This window comes from Gobio gobio, assembly GCF_949357685.1.
Source record: "Gobio gobio genome assembly, chromosome: 21".
In the NCBI taxonomy this organism is placed as follows: Eukaryota; Metazoa; Chordata; class Actinopteri; order Cypriniformes; family Gobionidae; genus Gobio; species Gobio gobio.
In genome coordinates this window covers 6,349,643-6,371,532 of record NC_137117.1, presented here as the reverse complement: position 1 = coordinate 6,371,532, position 21,890 = coordinate 6,349,643, and the positions used below count along the sequence as shown (strand labels likewise).

Below are 21,890 nucleotides of genomic sequence, written 5' to 3'. Positions count from 1 at the left end.
TTAAGTAAGGTAACGAAGTATTTGTACTTCGTTACTTGACACCTCTGATTACAGTACAGTACAAAGAAAATTGCACATCCCTACAGGTTTCCAAATAACTCAAATAACAGAAAAGTCTCGAGTCAAGTCTCGGGTCAGTTGTTCACGAGTCCAAGTCAAGTCGACTTAAGCGTATCTCTGCTACAAACTCATTCTCTGAAATGGCTTGGGTATGCAGAGCATTAACAGCTGGTATAGGCTAAGTATTTGTTTTGGTGTTGCCACGTCTTTCAGTCCTCATGCCGCCCGATAAACTGTTTTATAGATCCGCCTCTGGTGTGGAGCAGGGCTGCAGGTGCAGTGTTAGCGCCCCCTGGCTGTGGAGCTGAAGCAGCCGCACAAACTCCTCCGGCAACTTGTGCTTGCCGAGGTTCACCGTCATGCTGTCGTAATAATGGTACGGGACGGGCCGCTCCTCTAGGTTGGTGTCAAACGGCCAGAATCCGTAAACGTGCACATGCTCACACAGTTCGAGTGCAGTGCTGATTAAAAGGAGCCCTGAGGAGAGGCGGATCTCGGTCAGGCCACGCCCCTTCCAGAAACGGTCCAGCGTCCGCAGGTAATCGGGGTTGAAGAACATCACCGGCTGCTGAGGTCTGATTGGCTGCAGGACTCTGAGTGCTTTGAGTGACGGTGGCGTGCAGAACTTGTAGGCAAAGGCGGGAATAATGAGGGGGGCGTTTCCGTACACACTGACCCGCTCCAGCAACGGCTCCGGATTCTTCTCCAGGTCTTTGTATCTACAGACACACAGTTTTTAGTATTCACACAATCTTTAACTAAATCTGAGAAGTCTTTAAATGTTAATTAACCCTCTGGTGCTCTTGGTGTAGGGGTTGCATTGGTCGTCTTCCCGGGTCTAAAGTGACCGGACACCTAAAAATTAAACTTCCTCCACCCCAGTAAAACCAATGCAATTTATTTTTCTTCAATAATATTTTTTCTTTTTAATTTTTTATTTTGAGATGATTTGATTGTATTTTTTTTATATTTATGCAATAATTATGGTCTATTTTTGCCATTGAAAGTTATACAACATTTTTTTTTTTTAATTATTTTTTTTTTTTACATTTTTATTATTGCAGTATTTCAGGTTAAAATAGAGACTAGGCCTTCAAAATATTTTTTTTTGAAGGCAGATTAGCGCTAGCCTGGCGTGGCCATACTCAATTCTAGTCAGAATATGAGTCTGGTACCGCTCCATTGAGCTTTGATTATGGGGCGTGTTTCAACCGAGCCAGGAAAGACCTCAATTGGATAGACCCACAACCAATCAGAGCAACGGAGCGACGCGTAACATTAGTTGTCAAATGTCAACAGAACTCAACTGCACTGTTACCAAGTCCGTGTTTTTCTCCATGTCCGCGGGTTGAAGCGACCCCAATTATGTGATTATATAAACCCAGGAATGCGAATTTTAGCAGGCAACCTTGCCAAAATAACATATTTTGCCAACCAAACGCCATTTTTTTCCGGAGAACCCCCCGGAAAGTTATAGTTTTGGTCTATAGTTTTGAGTAGCAATTGTGCGCGACATTGCAAAAACACTTGGAAACCCTGTCTGCACGCACGCTGGATTAAGTAACGTTACAAGAAAAAGATGAGTGTAAACGATCTTTGGCAGTAATAAAATAATTTAAGGATACACAGAGTACTTACCAACACGATCATCGTTTCTGAGAGAAATAGTGAAGGTGAACGCATATACGAACAAGTTCTCCGTTTAGGATGAGAGCAAATTCAACCCAAGAGCCTTCGATGACGTGGATGATTACGTTACTGTTGATCATCTGTCCATCATCGTCTAAAGCCCGCCCTGATGATTTCATTGGTCCGAACAGTTTCTGTTCGGGCATAATTACTCCTCTATGGAGCGAGTCCAGACCGAATTGCCCGAGCAAAACATTTTGTGGGCGGGGCTAAATTCGGCTGGCATCCAGGCTAGATTAGCGCCCTCTTTTGGATTTTTTTAAGAAATCCTGCAATCATGTGTGTAACCACTAGAGGTCTCTATGGAGAATTCCCTAGTCCTGTTTTGAACACATTTAATGATTTTTTTTAATGGATTTGAATATGTATTTAAAAAAAAACTCAAAGACTATTTTTTTTGTTGTTGTTAGAAATATAGATTTTTTTCTGTGAATTTGTGTTTTTGCAGATTTCCCATTCATTTCCTATGGTCAGTCATTTTTGACCGAAGAGCACAAGTGGGAGTATTTTTTTTACAACCAATTAGCATGCTCGAATCATGCCCTCAATTTATTTGTGTGTTTACATACCTAATGCTAGAAAAGTCACCAAGTTTCATATCATTCTGATGAAGCTGTGATTTTTAAAAATTCAAAATGTGGTTCATAGGTTCAGTTTTTCATAGGTGTGTGTGTGTGTGTGTGTGTATAAGTGCGTGTGCGTGTGTGTGTGTGTGTGTGTGGGCATGTTTTCGTGAAATATCAGGACACAAATGTGTATAATGACATGGGTATGACACAGGTATTACAAAAAGAGGGTGAAATATGAGGACGTTCCCCATGTCCTCACTTTTCAAAATGCTTATAAATCACACAGAATGAGTTTTTTTTCACAGAAAGTGAACTGCACAGTCTCCTGTGAGGGCTAGGTTTAGGGGCAGTGGCAGTGTAAGGGGATAGAAAATACGGTTTGTACGGTATAAAAACCATTACGCCTATGGAATGTCCTCACATTTCACAAAAACAAACATGTGTGTGTGTGTGTGTGTGTGTGTGTGTGAGTGGATGTGTTAATATCACACTCCTGATGTTTTAGAGTGTCACCCCTTCACTGTTGTGTACTTTTTTTCAGCATTGTGGTCGATTTGTAGATTGTACACACAAATATTCAGTGAATTTTTGTGTTTTTGCCAATTTCCCATTCATTTCTTATGGTCGGTAATTTATGACCGAAGACAATGAACGCTACTTTTTTTTTAACGACCAATTAGCATGCTCGAATCATGATTTTTTTTGTGTGTTTACATACCTAATGCTAGAAAAGTCACCAAGTTTCATATCATTCTGATGAAGCTGTGATTTTTTCAACATTTCAAAACAGAAAATTTTCCGGTCAGAAATGACCGAAGAACACCAGAGGGTTAAATGTGTGTGTGTGTGTGTGTGTGTGTGTGTGTGTGTGTGTGTGTGTGTGTGTGTGTGTGTGTGTGTGTGTGTGTGTGTGTGTGAGGTACTGACTCATTCCGTATCTGACTGGGGTTGATGGTTACCATATCCGTTTTCAGCCCAACATCAGTGTTATTAATATAAGCCAAATTAAACCTGCAAGAGAGAGAAAACGTAATATTAACAGGAAGGATGGATTAAAGGGGTGGTAAAACACTTTCTATCGAAGGCTTGATTGTGTTTGTGGGCTGCACTGTAACATGTGTTTTAAAAAAAAATGCATTATTTTTCATATATTTGACCCTTATTCTACACTGCTCTGTCCCTCCTTGTAAAAATGGTCTAATGGTTTCCGGGTTGTATGAAGCCGGTCCCTCAAAAATACGCAATGGGCTCTGATTGGTCAGCTGGCCCGGTGTGTTGTGATTCGCTAACCGCCTAGTCCCGCCCCTTCCCTTTACCGGTAGACTGTGCTTTGGTCAGTATTAGAAACAATGGCGTCAATAAAACCATACCAATCTGAGCCCGAATCAGACCCAGAACATTTTAGTGAAGATGATCGAGCAGAAGCTGTTCAGTCCTCAAGAGTAAAGACTGCGGATCTATAGTGATCGCTACTGAATGGCACTTTTGTATTTTTAGAACGATTATAGACAAATATCTGTCGCAAGAACTATTAACCAAAAACTTTAATCAAAGAATCATTTACACTAATGCCAAGTTCACTGTTGAGATTTAAACTACGTTTGTAACGTTAGGTGTTTGTCGGATAACGTTAAGTATGAATGAGCATTGTCATCTGTTTACTTCCTTGCTACAACGTACAATTAACAATACGAACTATTACAGGAAAACACATCGACGACAAATAAATCAGACTTACAGGTTGTGGCCGTAAACAGCTTCTGTTTTTAAATCCGTCTTTCAGGACAAGCCGTTGTGCAAATCCGGCATTGAACACGCGAAGATTGTGAAGCTTTCCTCCGTGAAATGTGCAGCACAGAGAGCGAGATTTGGGCAATAATTATGAGGGACCGAGTTAAAAAATAAAATGTTAACCATTGATCCCCCGTCCCTTGGAACAAAGTGGACCTGCAATCCGGATGAAAATAACAACACTCCAGCCTAACTATACCACAACACCACTCCAGCCTAACTATACCACAACAACACTCCAGCCTAACTATACCACAACACCACTACAGCCTAACTATACCACAACAACACTCCAGCCTAACTATACCACAACAACACTCCAGCTTAACTATACCACAACAACACTCCAGCCTAACTATACCACAACACCACTACAGCCTAACTATACCACAACACCACTACAGCCTAACTATACCACAACACCACTACAGCCTAACTATACCACAACAACACTCCAGCCTAACTATACCACAACACCACTCCAGCCTAACTATACCACAACACCACTCCAGCCTAACTATACCACAACACCACTACAGCCTAACTATACCACAACAACACTCCAGCCTAACTATACCACAACACCACTCCAGCCTAACTATACCACAACAACACTCCACAACACTCCAGCCTAACTATACCACAACAACACTCCAGCCTAACTATACCACAACAACACTCCAGCCTAACTATACCACAACAACACTCCAGCCTAACTATACCGCAACAACACTCCAGCCTAACTATACCACAACACCACTCCAGCCTAACTATACCACAACACCACTACAGCCTAACTATACCACAACACCACTCCAGCCTAACTATACCACAACACCACTCCAGCCTAACTATACCACAACAACACTCCAGCCTAACTATACCACAACAACACTCCAGCCTAACTATACCACAACAACACTCCAGCCTAACTATACCACAACAACACTCCAGCCTAACTATACCACAACAACACTCCAGCCTAACTATACCGCAACAACACTCCAGCCTAACTATACCACAACACCACTCCAGCCTAACTATACCACAACACCACTACAGCCTAACTATACCACAACACCACTACAGCCTAACTATACCACAACAACACTCCAGCTTAACTATACCACAACAACACTCCAGCCTAACTATACCACAACAACACTCCAGCTTAACTATACCACAACACCACTCCAGCCTAACTATACCACAACAACACTCCAGCTTAACTATACCACAACAACACTCCAGCTTAACTATACCACAACAACACTCCAGCCTAACTATACCACAACACCACTCCAGCCTAACTATACCACAACACCACTCCAGCCTAACTATACCACAACAACACTCCAGCTTAACTATACCACAACAACACTCCAGCCTAACTATACCACAACAACACTCCAGCTTAACTATACCACAACAACACTCCAGCCTAACTATACCACAACACCACTACAGCCTAACTATACCACAACAACACTCCAGCTTAACTATACCACAACACCACTCCAGCCTAACTATACCACAACACCACTACAGCCTAACTATACCACAACAACACTCCAGCTTAACTATACCACAACAACACTCCAGCTTAACTATACCACAACAACACTCCAGCCTAACTATACCACAACACCACTACAGCCTAACTATACCACAACAACACTCCAGCCTAACTATACCACAACACCACTCCAGCCTAACTATACCACAACACCACTCCAGCCTAACTATACCGCAACACCACTCCAGCCTAAGTATACCACAACACCACTCCAGCCTAACTATACCGCAACACCACTCCAGCCTAAGTATACCACAACACCACTCCAGCCTAACTATACCGCAACACCACTCCAGCCTAAGTATACCACAACAACACTCCAGCTTAACTATACCACAACACCACTCCAGCCTAACTACACCACAACAACACTCCAGCCTAACTATACCACAACAACACTCCATCCTAACTATACCACAACAACACTTCAGCCTAACTATACCACAACACCACTCCAGCCTAAGTATACCACAACAACACTCCAGCTTAACTATACCACAACAAAACTCCAGCCTAACTATACCACAACAACACTCCAGCCTAAGTATACCACAACACCACTCCAGCCTAAGTATTCCACAACAACACTCCAGCCTAACTATACCACAATAACAATCCAGCCTAACTATACCACAACAACACTCCAGCTTAACTATACCACAACAACACTCCAGCCTAACTATACCACAACATCACTCCAGCCTAACTATACCACAACAACACTCCAGCTTAACTATACCACAACAACACTCCAGCCTAAGTATACCACAACAACACTCCAGCCTAACTATACCACAACAACACTCCAGCCTAACTATACCACAACACCACTCCAGCCTAACTATACCGCAACACCACTCCAGCCTAACTATACCACAACACCACTCCAGCCTAACTATACCACAACACCACTCCAGCGTAACTATACCACAACAACACTCCAGCCTACCTATACCACAACACCACTCCAGCCTAACTATACCACAACACCACTCCAGCCTAACTATACCACAACAACACTCCAGCCTAACTATACCACAACACCACTCCAGCCTAACTATACCACAATACCACTCCAGCCTAACTACACCACAACAACACTCCAGCCTAACTATACCACAACAACACTCCAGCCTAACTATACCACAACAACACTCCAGCCTAACTATACCACAACAACACTCCAGCTTAACTATACCACAACAACACTCCAGCCTAACTATACCACAACACCACTACAGCCTAACTATACCACAACAACACTCCAGCCTAACTATACCACAACACCACTCCAGCCTAACTATACCACAACACCACTCCAGCCTAACTATACCGCAACACCACTCCAGCCTAAGTATACCACAACACCACTCCAGCCTAACTATACCGCAACACCACTCCAGCCTAAGTATACCACAACAACACTCCAGCTTAACTATACCACAACACCACTCCAGCCTAACTACACCACAACAACACTCCAGCCTAACTACACCACAACAACACTCCAGCTTAACTATACCACAACAACACTCCAGCCTAACTATACCACAACACCACTCCATCCTAAGTATACCACAACAACACTCCAGCCTAAGTATACCACAACACCACTCCAGCCTAAGTATACCACAACAACACTCCAGCCTAACTATACCACAATAACAATCCAGCCTAACTATACCACAACAACACTCCAGCTTAACTATACCACAACAACACTCCAGCCTAACTATACCACAACATCACTCCAGCCTAACTATACCACAACAACACTCCAGCTTAACTATACCACAACAACACTCCAGCCTAAGTATACCACAACAACACTCCAGCCTAACTATACCACAACAACACTCCAGCCTAACTATACCACAACAACACTCCAGCTTAACTATACCACAACAACACTCCAGCCTAACTATACCACAACATCACTCCAGCCTAACTATACCACAACAACACTCCAGCTTAACTATACCACAACAACACTCCAGCCTAACTATACCACAACACCACTCCAGCCTAACTATACCACAACACCACTCCAGCCTAACTATACCACAACACCACTCCAGCCTAACTATACCGCAACAACACTCCAGCCTAACTATACCGCAACAACACTCCAGCCTAACTATACCACAACAACACTCCAGCCTAACTATACCACAACACCACTCCAGCCTAACTATACCACAACACCACTCCAGCCTAACTATACCGCAACACCACTCCAGCCTAACTATACCACAACAACACTCCAGCCTAACTATACCACAACAACTCTTCCCCACAGCAATACAAAATGGCCTCGCCCCTCTTATTTAATATTTTCGGAGGAGGGGTTTATGTAAATATTGGGGCTGGTGATGTCAGAGACCCTGGAGGAATGTCTGTAGTTCCTACCGGCCGTTTGCTGTAGTCCTTAGAAAATTATTTCTTTAAAAGCAAATATCTCCCGTTGCTTTAAACTTTGAATGTTGTAACTTTGCAGATGTTGTTTATGCTCGAACAGCGACATTACACACTTGCTAAAGTTAGTAAAGTGAAATCGTGGTTTACCACCCCTTTAATGTCAACGGATGTTTTTTGGTCAGTGAGGGAGCCAGGAATGATGGGATGTGTTTACCGTATGACAAAGTCGTTGCTGTCAATCTCTCGTCCACAGCTGCTGTTTTGCAAAATCCCCCCGCTGCCGACCACAGCACATTGACCCAGACGCTGACCGGACCAGGGGATGTCCTGCACACACACACACACACACACGCATATGGTTTACAGAGACTCTCCATAGACATAATGGTTTTTATACTGTACAAACTGAATAGAACTGACGTGTATACGCTCTCCAGCCGTCTGACCAAAACCCAGTCCTTCCAGAAAAATGCGGCTTTTTTGTGATTGTTGTGGGCAAAAATCCTTGATTATGCGCACGTTTTCTTAAAAATGCGATGGAAAATGCGGGATATTTATGCAATTTTATGCGATAAAATTGCGGGAACTTGCAAAAACTGCGGTTTGATGAAAAAGAGAAAAAAAGCACTACATCACAGAAAGTGCTGGGAATATTTAAGTTCTCATCTTGTTTTATTGAAGACCTTAATAAACACACGGCTCACATTTACAAAACATTGAGTCAAACAAGTTCTGTAGCTTTACAAAAGGAATATGCTTCAACTTCTGAAAAAATGAATAAATAACTTACTGTTTTACAGAGGTAGCTTTACAAAACAGACATTTGAGTCCTTCCAATTCACAAAGTGCAATCTCTTAAAGGGTTAGTTCACCCAAAAATGAAAATTCTGTCATTAATGACTGACCCTCATGTCGTTGGACACCCGTAAGACCTCCGTTCATCTTCAGACACAAATGAAGATATTTCACTACAGTGGTTCTACAATAACTTTATGAAGCGACGAGAATAGTTTTGGATGCTGTGTTTTGAAATCGGTCAACACACCGGGAAACTGCTTTGCTTTGGTCTTTTGCTGTTATTTTTCTTGGCAGATGGGAATTTGCGTGCTTCATCATGGTTTCAGCGATATCTATGGTTTCTCCACGGGGTTTGCAGCTTTTCGATGACGTTCGCGTCGGGTAATTACGTCTCTTCAAAACGTTCCCATGGCAACAGGGGGAAATGGCGGCTCTTGTGTGAAGTAAACAAACATTTTTCAACTTTCTGCTAATATATATGACTTTTTTTGTAACGCATATTTTGCACGTGGAAATAGGCAATTTACGCGGCGAAAGTGCGACGTATTTGAAAAAATGCGGCCCCCGCATAAATATGCGGACTTTGACTGATTGTGCATTAAATCATGCAATCGCATAATCACGTTTTTCTGGAGTGACTGAAAACCCTATACATGTGGATACCGTACATGTGGAGAAGCATCTGGTTAGCATGCGTCCAGTGTTAATTTTGACAGCGAATTTTGATTTAGTTTTAGTCCTAGTCTTTTGACTAAAATGCCATTTAGTTTTAGTCATATTTTAGTCACCTGAATTGTTTTTAGTTTTAGTCGACTAAATATTAGACTAAAATCTAATGAGTTTAGTTAAATTGTAATACATTAAGCATTTAAGCATTACATAACCAACTGACACTTGAACTGACATTTTGACATCATTTTGTTTTTGACATTAAAAATACACAAAAGAGCTCAATTCACTTTTTTTAAAAACGTCTATATAGTATATATAACTTTGTATTTCTGTTTTAGTTAGTAGGCCATATCAGATTAAGCTAAAGCTTTAAATACGTGTTTTTTTTATTTTTATTTCAGTTAACATTTATTTAATTTCAAGTAATGAAGATTTTTTTTAAATGGTTTTAGTGAACTATTATAACCCTGATACTTTATTGAACATGTGTCAAATACTGGTCTTTCCTCCTGACTATGAATTAAATGGGAATGAAATTAAATACAGTTTATTGTGTAAGCAAAAACGAATATATAATGCGTGACTTTGAATTATTAACAAGCTGGAAATACACCAGGACTCTTATTTTGAAATGTCTGCGCCTCTATTGCAGTTGCAGGAGCTCATTCAAGTTCAGGAGATAAAATATGCGTCATTACAACCGTCTAAAACATATTACTATATAAACATTGTATTATATTATTCATCATCATTAGTTCATAAACAATTCCCTGGCATAAATGTGTGTTATTGATTGATTGAGCCGCTCTGGAGCGCTGGATTGGGGATGTTTGTGTGTTTTCCAGCGGTTTGATCAGCATCTGTTACACAGGACATCAGTTCTGACCCGATCTCTTCCCTAATCGTCCCTTCCTAACATTTTCCTCTCGTTTTTATTTGTTGACGAAAATGACAGTTGATTTTCGCCATAGTTTTTGTCATCCAACACTAGTTTTTATTTAGTTATCGTCTCGTTTTCGTCAGTGAAAAAAGGTTGTTGCCAAAAATTATTCGTCAACGAAATTAACACACGTGTGGAAGCCATAGGCGTCGATTTCGGGGGGGACGGGGGGGACGCGTACCCACCAGATTTCGTCATGAGTCCTTTTGTACCCACCACCACCACTTTTTTTTTTTTTTTTTTAAACCTCGAGTTCAATTTTGCGGTGAAGCATTGCTGACACACACATTATTTTTTCCACTCAATTGTGTCGTAATAACGATATCTTATGTCGTTTTAACTACATCTTTTCTCATAATAACGAGATCTTATGTCGTTTTAACGACATCTTTTGTTGTAAAAACGTTTGAAAAGCAGAAGCAAGCTCCGTAAAATAGGCTCTTCCGCTGCCTGTATCAGTGGCAGTGCCCATAACACGAAATTGTTGTAATGGATTGATGTAGCCTATACAGTTCTTAACAGCCATGGACCGCTCATGATTTAGCGTAATGACGGACCCCGGTGCAGCCACAAATATCATAATTATCTATAGGCTAGGCCTACTGTAATTGAGACATTCAAGAAATGTATTAAAAAGAAAGACGCTTTCAGCCTTACTCAAAGTAGAGCCCTACATTTCTGCCCGAGCCCGACGGGCCCCGACTTTTTTACGCCCTGGGGCCGGGCTTCGGACCAATTTTCCAGTCATAGCCTACCTCAGACGCGGGCCGGGCTTCGGGCTTTTTTAGGCTATAGGACGGCGCTATGCAACACGCATCGCCGCAAATGAGTAAAGCAAGCCAACACGCAAACTGCCACAAGTGAAACTGAAAATAAGCTAAGTTTTAGATGCTCAAAAGCACAATCATCTTCATTAAAATTAATGAGACTAAATGCTCTTACCAGTGTTTAGGTCGCTCGTTCTCATAATGCGGTCTTTGATGTTGAAAAGAGCTGATGAATAAAACACTCATATCGGTTGATTTCGTTGACATGAACTCCGTTAAATGTGCATATAGCACGGGAATTGAAGATCGGATATATATTCATTTCGCGGAGAGGTGTAGCCTAAGGTAAGACAACCAGCATGTTTTTTTATTTTTAATTAAATGTTTAGATTGTGTAGCCCGTTTTGTTTGCGCGCGCCGTTGCGATCTGCCTGCCTCATCTTGTCAAAAATGCCTTTTTACTGTGATGGTGGTGATAATAGGCTAAAGGTTTAAACGATGCTTTAAGTGTTTTTTATGGATTTAATAAGCAAGACAAGTCAAGTGTTGATTTCAGAGGCTAAAGTGTTGGGTTAACTCACTGTCGGCCGCTGGCCGCTTGGTCGTCACTTTAAAAAGCAAAAACTTTAGTTTAACAAACATTAAATGCTTTAAACATTTTTCTAATTTAACTTAATAAAGAAACAAAACGAAATATATCTACTTTGACATTAAAAACAAAACTGAACTATTTTAATGGCTGTAACTAATGTGTAATAGGGAGGATAAAAAAACACGGGCTCCAGTGGGACTCTGATAATGAAGTGGTAAAAAAATTAGCAAAAATGAAAAATATTAAAGAATTCGCGGGGCGCTTTCGTCGGCATGAGTAAGATAGGCTATAAGACCCGCAATATGTGTCTCATCTGACATTTTTATTTATTTACATTATAAGCTGCAGGACATAGTCTTTCAAAACATGACCTGCGCGAAAGAGAAAAAAAATTTACCCAGCACTTCTGAAAATGCACTTCTGAATGCGTCTCTGTCCCCAGCACATTTCAAACCAAACTGACGCCCATGGTGGAAGCACATTGATAATCTTTTCGCTGTATTCCTATTTTAACCCACGGATGACTTTTCTCTGTTCACTAAGGCCATGTACACATTCCAGCTTGTTACTTCACCTCAATATGAAAAAAATTACAAGCACAATGCACGCACACACACCCACACACACCTCGGGCAGCATACTGTGAAGGTCGGGGGTGATTTTGTATGTCCTTGTTGTGCTTGTTTCATACAGGATGGCTTGATTGACAGGTGTGTTGTGTTTGGTGAGAATTAATGATCCTGAGGCATTACAACAAAACTTCAGTCTCATTCTGTCATAAACACAAAGAGAGAGAGAGAGAGAGAGAGAGAGAGAGAGAGGAGTTTAACAATTCACATTACATGAGCAGCTCTATCTGTGACAGCTTGACAGAGTTTTTAACAGCTTGTCTCTTTAAACACTGTCATTGAGAAACAATGACGTTCAGCGTTACGTCGATGAGATCTGACGAATGGAGAATAGAGAGCCAAATCCTCTTCAAGTGTAACTAAACGAGGCAATGCACATGGGAGTGCGAGATTTGCATTTGGGGTGGGGGTGGGGGGTTTGGGGTTGTGAATGTGCGGCATGGAGTGCCCCAAGGACAATTTTGCTTATGGCCCCAAAGACGTCAGGACCTGGCTCTGATCATAACAAAACCATATTTGGGATTTCTGAGAAATTCTTCTACACAGCATCAGACTCTGCTCTCCTAAAATACCAAGGGCCAGATTTACTAAACAGGGAAAATTAGCGTGAAAGCGCAATTCCGGAAAAAGTGCAGATAGTTCTGCGCGTGATCTACCCACATGAAAAAATACTATAGTATATTATAGTAAAATTACAGTAAAATTACTCTAGTAAATACTATAGTGTTTTTGAACCATACTACTGTATAGTAAAGATACTGCAGTAAATTGTAGTATATTATAGTATTTACTACACTTTGTTAATTTACTGTAGTATATTTACTATAGTACGGTTCAAAAACACTATAGTATTTACTAGAGTCATTTTACTATAATATACTATATTATTTTTTCACGACACGCACATTAAATAGGATAATTTCCATAATGACCAATGCAATCTACCAGTTAGAGTCTGGTTTAAGACGTGCTTTTGTTGGCCGCAAACACCAGTAAATTGACGATCGCAAACCTTAGTAAATCACCTTGCGTGATTCATTTAAATACTCCCATAAATTTTGTGTCTAAGGGCGTTTTCACACCTTAAGGTCCGAACCAAAGTTCATGTTTTAATACATTTTATACATACGGTTAGTTTTGGTTTGGTTTCACATTGCCATCATGCGAGCGGACTAGAGAACTTTACATGACGTACTTGCGTCCTGTCGTCATCATCTATGTGGGCGGCATCTGGACATCAATCGGTTTGTAAACGGACGTGCGTCTGACGTCAGCGTCTTTGACAAGAATGAATGAACGGACACATATCGTTGCCACTAGTGAACAGTGCGCATTGCTGGACTATTTCTTTTCGTTTGGAATTATTTTGTTTAAAAGTAGACATTTCAAGCTTTCTATACACATATTTCTCATATCTGCTGAGTTTGGGTTCTGCTGAGACGTGTTCAAGAGCAATCGTGATTGCGCCGGCGCGTCCATGTCACTATTATTGTCTGCTATATTTGCTTCTTATTTATTAAATCCAGACAATTGGCTGATGAAACATTGATTAAAATTAAGATGCAATTTATACAAAACAAAATTCACTTTAAAGAAATGCTTTCTACAAAACAAAACTTAATGAAGTGGTCACAATCATTTCTGACCTTCTGCGCATCTGTTCACTTTTCATAATCAATATAGCCGAGATGAAATTTAAAAATAACATTATAATATTTAAACATAAACAGGAACTTCCTGTAAATGCTCTGAAAGTCCGAACCATAAAGCTAGAAACTAACCGAACCTTTGTTCAGTTTGATCCGGACCGAGATTACCTCTTTTCGTCTGACCAAATTTTGCCTGTTTATTTTTTTGAGTACTCCCTCTGGTGCGAGGAAGACCCGTTTAGATCGGCTCTGATGGGTAAATCATCTAGAGAACGCCATCAAGTTAGGCCAAGAAGATTTGTCTGTAAGGATACTGTCTAAACGCACAGTTACCTGACAAATATTTTTAAAGTAAACCTGACTCTCCATTTTCTTCCACCCCAGATTGTTTATTTTTTATTTCTTTTAATTCCTATTATAACTGTTATACTATATATATTTTTATCTTATTTTATTCACTTATGGATACTTTAACTTCATTTCTGTGTAACGCACTTTGAATTGCCACCGTGTATGAAATGTGGTATACAAATAAACTTGCCTTGCCTTGCCTTGTTTGGTCCGGGGGAGGATTCACACCTAGAATTTTGATTCGGACCAAATTGAAAAGTTTGAAAATCCTGACCAAACAAGGCAAGTGTGAAAGGACCCTGAAAGGGAAACTCCAACAAATAAGCAGCACAATTAACTATTTTCACTGCGTGTCGTTAGTAAAAAAAGGCTTACCATTTCTTTTTGAGTGTACAAAGATTGAGAGATAAAGACACTAAAGGAATGTACAACTGAACATACAAGTTATTCCTGTAGCTCAAATAGCAGATTGTGGCAGCAAGATCATCAGTACTATCCTCAGGCAATCTGAGGAAAATGTAGACCTTGAATGCAATGCATGTCAATCACCTGCCATTAAAGGCACAAACCTGTTTAGCTCCCGCTCGGTTTCGTTGGATTTGTTCGGGCAGCTCAAGAAATCCGTCAGCTCCTGCGTGAAACTCTTGAGTTCTATACTGAGAGGGAAACAAAGACCTTTCATTAAACGGTCAGTTCTTTGAAATAGAAGTAATGCTGGCTGATCTTCATTTTCACACACCTTTCGGCCGGTTTGATAATGGAAAACTTGTGTCTGAGTTTCGCGCAGCGCAGTAGATGAAGTGTCTTATATAACGCATCTCTGAAAGAAAAAGAGAACAAGTCATTTTTCGCTGCTCTTGAACTCTATGCCCCTAAATTATCAATCTACATCATTTCTTCATTGTTCTCGTTCCCTTTAATGGACTCTTGGCTGGTTAGACCACTTTTGTTTCTATTTGGGTCTTTTTAAGGGCGGAGAAGTTCTTCTTAAAGAGCAGGATGCATACAACGGAAAGAACATGCCAATGAAAACTATTAAAACCCTAAATCTGCCATGAAATGAGATGATGCTCGATATGAACGTTGATTCAGGATTATGTCTATTACAGCAAGACTATTACTGATGTTGAACACAATGCTCAAAAACATCAGTGCACTGAAACCAGCCGCTGGTGAATATCTCTGTACGCTTTTTACATGCATTTCTTCCTCGTTCCAGAAGCCATTTCACTGGAAATGCAACTTCCCTTTCATGCAAACAAACTTCATTCCATCTGAACAGAAAAATACGATATTTGATATATTAGTGCTCAGAAAGGACAGCTTAGATCAGATAGAACTTAAAACCACGTCATTCAAAAAAATTATAAAGTTCAGCTAACTTAAAAAAAATCAAAATAAGGCAACTAATCGCATTTAACTCAACTAATCCACTCCAAGTAAAATCAACTTAAATGCTTTTGTTCATCTAATGAGTAGCAGGTAATCTTTTGAACTTCTTGTCAAGACAACCAAAGATTGTTTAGCAAATTCAAACAGCTACAATCCTTATTTTTTCATCATGTTTTATTTTCAAAGTTAAGTACACGACATTGAACATCATTTGCCTCTTAAAACGCCCCGGTTACGTATGTAACCCTCGTTCCCTGAAGGACGGAATGGAGACATCACCGACAAATTGGGATCACTTCGAGTGTATACAGAACGGGCCAATGGCCGTTGGTATGCGAGATTTGCATCTTGTAAGACCCTCAAAAAAAACGCACTTAGGCCCAATCCCATTTCTACCCCTTATGCTGTGTTCACAGCAAAAATGAATAGAGCGTCAGGAGCGAGTGATTTCAATGTTAAGTCAATGGAAAGGCACATTGACGCGCGTCTGGAGGTCCTTCGGCGCGATGGACGCGATTCCGCCTCATTCGCACGTCCAGTTCGCGTGAACGACGCAAATTGGACGTGAAAAAATAAAATAAAAATAAAAAATCCTGTGTGTTCTGTGTTAGATTAACTGAGACTTGTTACAGCACTTGCATACTGTAGCCTCTGACTGTTGTAGTTGCTTCTATTGCTCTCATTTGTAAGTCGCTTTGAATAAAAGCGTCTGCTAAATGACTAAATGTAATGTAATGTAATGAATTGGACGCAAATTGAGCGTCTTGTGCGTTACACGCGAGTGGTGCTTTTTGTGCATTCACGCGTTTGAAGCGAATTCGCATCTGACACTAGATTTGAAAAAATTGAACTTTGGCGTCAATTTGCGCCGCGTAAACCAATCAGGAGCCTGCTCGCTGCTGTCACGTGGTAAAGTGACGTGATGAGAAACCCGCATAATTTAAAAAATATTACTGTGTCACAAAATGAGGTTTTAAGACTTTTTCAGGTGAGAATGTAGTTGTTTAAAGCTCAAATCTGTGGTTTATTTATAAAGAGAGCGCCTATTTTTTTTTTTTTATATTCTTGCGTTTGTGGAGTTGTGAGATCCAGGCGATCACCGGGCGCTCAGCGCTCATTAACCCCGGCGAGAGCAGCCTTTACTTGGCTAGTCCTTCTGACGTTTGCCGCTGGCTCTGATGTCCTGTAGTGGATCTTGTGTGGATCTAACGGGCGATCTTTGGTGTCATGAATCTATCATTTGTGGTCTGCCGAATCGTTTTGACTGAGGGCAAAGAGAAGTTTCATAACTTTATTTGTTATGGATATTTAAATATACATGCAGTGAAGATAATGTAGGAGTTGCCTGGACCACATTTGTGTGGCTATTAATGTTTAATATATTTTTTTTATGAAAATGAAAAGATGCAGAGTGGTGTTTTATGACATTATAATTATATATATATATTTTTTTTTTTATTATATCAGGTAACATTTTAAGCTGTTATTTGGTCATGTTATTGTACCCCTCACATGAAGGAAAGCAGAACTGATCGAACATCTTCGGGGGTTTTCTCGCAGAGAAGAGCACCACTCAATGAACGAGTTCCACTTAAAAGCACTTAAAAGTGTCTCATAGAGGGGGTTCTAGCAGCAGTGATGGCGTCTATCACTGTACCCATTGGCCCGTTCTGTATACACTCGAAGCTGATAGGGCTCCCAGAAGTGATCCCAATACGTTGTGACGTCGACATAAGGTTGAACGTGTCAACTACAGTCAGACTACAGTCGAAACAGAGGGGCGGAAAATGACCTTGCGGTCATGGGAAGCGTTGGGTAGTTGGCTTGTGCCGGCTATCCCCGAAAAAGTGGCCGCTCCTGGCCGCACCGCGGTGGTTCGGGTCTACGATAGAGGGGTTAACCAGCAAAATCTTCGGCCATTATGCCCTGAGCTACCCTTATCGGCCCTTAATTACCTAATTTGGCACCACCATACCTTTCTAAGTTGTTGTCTGTATACATCCCGTTCAGGTCATTGAGATCGGAAAATCTAAATCTCCTTGTGACTGTAAGAACAAATTTTAAACATAAAAGGTGACAGATCGTTTTCTCGAGTCGGCCCTAAACTGTGGAATGACCACCCACACTCTGTCAGATCAGCAAAGTCGTTGGCTGTGTTTAAGTCATTGTTAAAAACCCACTTATTAGATGTAGCTTGGGGGTCAGTATGAAGTGGCCTGGCCTGGTTTGTGAAGCACCTTGGGCAACTCAATTTGGATAGTTGGGACAAGTTTTGGGCAAATACTTGAGAATCTAAGCAAGGTGAACAAAACATTTGATTAGCAATATGTTTAGAGCATTTTTGTTTAGTTCACTCAAAATAATAAACTGACTCATCCCAAATAATCTCGGTTCAAGCTATTTTTACATTTGCTAACAAAAGACTTCAAGCATTTGTCCAAAACTTTCGAAATTGAGATATTTGAACAAACATTTATACAAATGAGCAAATGATGTTCAATTTCGTGTACTTAACTTTGAAAATAAAACATGGAGATGGAAAAAACAAGGAATGTAGCTGCTTGAATTGATTAATTTGGATTAATTTACCCTGCCTAACGGATTACGTCTCTCACCACTGCACGTTTTGCATGTCTCCCTAACCTAACAAACCTGATTCAACTGATCAGCTCATGAGTAAACACTTGCAAGACTTGAATTGGTTGTCTGATGAGGGAGACGTACAAAAGGTGAAGCGTTCAGGGGTTCCCAGGACAGGTTTGAGAATCACTGCTCTAACCCACAAGATTCAACTAGAGTTAATGGATATAAATCAGGGGTTTTCCAATCCGGAGAGGGGGCAGACAGGGCTGTACACTGTCCTCATTGTTATCTGCCATAAGCATAGAGCCTCTTACCCAGCTCATAAGAGAAAGTTCTGTTATAAAAGGCAGTGTGATAGGAGGAGAGTAGCATTAAAATCTCGCTATTTGCTGATGATGTTCTTTACGTATCAAACCCTCAATCAACAATACCTCAAGTCAAAAAATGAATGAGTTTGGACACTATTTGGGTTATATAGACAAAACTGAGGCGCTGAATATTGGAGGTCAAATTTCTGAGACTGCGATAAAACAAAGTGGCTTTAAGTGGCCGAAAGAGGGCATCAAGTACCTGGGTATCAGGCATACCATTATGACCACTGCAGACCGGGAACACACCACAAGAGCTGCAGTTTTGGAGATGCTCTGACCCAGTCGTCTAGCCGTCACAATCTGGCCCTTGCCAAACTCGCACAAATCCTTACGCTTGCCCATTTTTCCTGCTTCTAACACATCAACTCTGAGGACAAAATGTTCACTTGCTGCCTAATATATCCCACCCACTAACAGATCATCAGTGTTATTCACTTCACCTGTCATAATGTTATGCCTGATCTGTGTATACCCCTGTTATTGCAAGATCTATATGAATCAAATTACCCTTAATTAATCAAATGCATCTATAAAGATCTGCAACGGTGGGCAGTAACTCCTCTACCTTTTCTAGATCGGGTGGAAAGTATGCAAATGATTATACTACCTAGACTTCTCTACCCCTTTCAAATGTTGCCATTAGAAATTCCCAAATTTGTATTTGTCAAGTTAGAGAAACTGATTTCTAAACTTATTTGGGCAGGGCAGAGGCTGAGAATTAAGTATAAACTTTACATCTTTACATCACATTAATTTAACAACATTACGTAACATAAAACCCTAATAACTGATTAGAAAAACAGAAATTTGAACGAGAATACATCAAATGTGAAGTGTCACACATGGAATTCTAGGAATGTCCATTTACGTTTTTTTCGCTGTAAATTACACAATGACTTGCTCTTTTTCACTTCCAAAAACGGTATATTTTCAATGGTATGTTACTGTAAAATTACATTAAATGTAAGGTTGTTCACCGTATATAGTACAGAAACTTTCTGTTCACCAATTAACTGTTTGTCACCGTAGCATTTTTACAGTCTTTTACCGATCATTTTAACTATGGAGTTGATTGAGACCCTGAAATGTACCTGGCTGGCCAGCTAAACTGGCTTTAGTTTAGTCTCTCCTGGGACAGAGAGAGAGAGACTGGATGCTTCAGGGACAGTCACTGTTTTGTGTTTAGCAGAGAGCCAAGAGGATTTCTTTTGAGTAATAAAGACTGGATTACTCACCACCCCTGACTTTTTCCATCAACTTTTACCATTCAATTTCTATATATTGTAATAATTATGTTCACAATTTGTAATAATGACTTAGCTAATGAATTAGCTAATTTTGTCAACCTTAAATCAATACATTGTAAGCTAACTGCGTAATTCGTATACCTCTGATACACTCTTAAAAAAATAACCCTCAGGGGTCGGCAAGTTCGGACCTAGAGAGCTGATGTCCTGCAGAGGCAAAATGTAAGAATTTGGGGGTGATCTTTGATGCAAATCTAACATTCGAGCCACATGTAAAAAATACAGTCAAAACATATTTTTTTCATCTTAGAAATATTGCCAGATTACCTCCTACGCTCTCTTTTTCTGTTGCTGAGAGGTTGATTAATATTTTTGTTTTTAGCCGTATTGATTATTGTAATGCCTTGTTGGCTGGGGTGTCAAAAGCTACCCTATACAAATTGCAGCTAGTTAAAATTCAGCTGCTAGAATCCTTACTAGAACTAGGATGAGAGATCACATCACTCCTGTTTTGAGTCTTTGCATTGGCTCCTGGTCAAGTTTAGGGTTGATTTTAAAATCTTGATGCTAACTTACAAGGCTTTACATGGGTTGGCACCGCAATATTTGCGGCTTTTAATCCCCTATACTCCGACGTGTAATCTTCGTTCATCTGAAACTGGTCTTTTAGTTGTTCCAAAAACTCATCTAAGACTGATGGGTGATAGGGCTTTTTCCTCATCAGCTCCAAAATTATGGAATTCTTTACCGATTGAGATAAGGCAAGCTCAATCCCTTTGCATATTTAAATCTCGCCTTAAAACTTATTTTTTTTAGGGTAACTTTTTATTGAATGTTTGTATCAATGTTATATAGTTTTTAATTGTTTTTGATTTAACATTCTCCTTCTTTTTTATTCATTTTTTATTGTTTATTTCTATTTTTGTGTACTATGTTTTGTCTGTTTCTGTAAAGTGCTTTGAGATGTACATTTAAAGGCGCTATAGAAAAAAAAAGATTTATTATTATTATTATTAGAGTTTATCGCCAACCCTACTAAGCCACCACAGTATAAAACTCATGGCTCCCAGCATGCATTGCAGCATTAAGTATGTCACCATTGTTGAGATTCATATGCTGATTCTTGATATCTGTGCTTCTAAACTTTTCTCCCCCTAGAATGTCTGATCTGCGGCACGAAAGTAATGTTGGTGAATATTATTTATTAACGTTTTTAGTCAGTGAGTTGAGTTCGGTCAAACATTTTTCTTCATGACAATTTTTGTTTACGGGTTCTTTTGATTTGAACAGATTATGAGTTGCGTTAACACTGTAACAAAAACCACAAACTCACATAAAAAGGCAAGAGTCAAACAGCCCAACTAAATGAAACTGATATCCATAATGGTGTTCAATAAAGCATCTAAACCTCTGTTAATTCTCAATAAGAGCTTCTATAGATGTCTTTCAGGGTCAAACTCTGCAGGACCGAACTTCTGCTCTAAAGTAGAGGAACACAATGGGATAACCGTACCCTACTGACCAATTGTGTACCTTTTTAAAGCTAGTTATACGTTTTGTTCCCCAATGAACCTCCACTGTACCTTTTTTTCTGAGAGTGTAACAGATCACTCTAAATTTTAATGCATTGCACATGTAGTTTTGAAAAGCTGCTTTGAAACGATGTGTATTGTAAATACATTTGACTCGACTTAATTGACACATTGTCAGACTCGTGTAGAAGTCCAGCAAATGTTTTAAACATCATATTTTCACATTTAACTGTTCATTTGAAGAGCACTAGCGAGTGAACCCCA

The 21,890-nt window shown here is 40.1% G+C and overlaps 1 protein-coding gene across 1 annotated transcript in view; it reads right to left on the bottom strand.

Moving 5' to 3' along the window:
* Positions 1 to 298: 298 nt before the first annotated feature.
* The window catches only part of LOC307118015 (alpha-2,8-sialyltransferase 8F-like), a gene marked incomplete at both ends in the record, with an annotated part of 32,271 nt that continues 10,679 nt past the window's right edge, over positions 299 to 21,890 (bottom strand). Inside the window, 7 exons of the mRNA XM_079803308.1 lie at positions 299 to 779; positions 3,246 to 3,329; positions 8,318 to 8,430; positions 12,500 to 12,644; positions 15,071 to 15,157; positions 15,241 to 15,321; positions 17,869 to 17,938. Coding sequence (XP_079659434.1) covers positions 299 to 779; positions 3,246 to 3,329; positions 8,318 to 8,430; positions 12,500 to 12,644; positions 15,071 to 15,157; positions 15,241 to 15,321; positions 17,869 to 17,938 — 1,061 coding nt within the window. The remainder of the gene's footprint in view (positions 780 to 3,245; positions 3,330 to 8,317; positions 8,431 to 12,499; positions 12,645 to 15,070; positions 15,158 to 15,240; positions 15,322 to 17,868; positions 17,939 to 21,890) is intronic.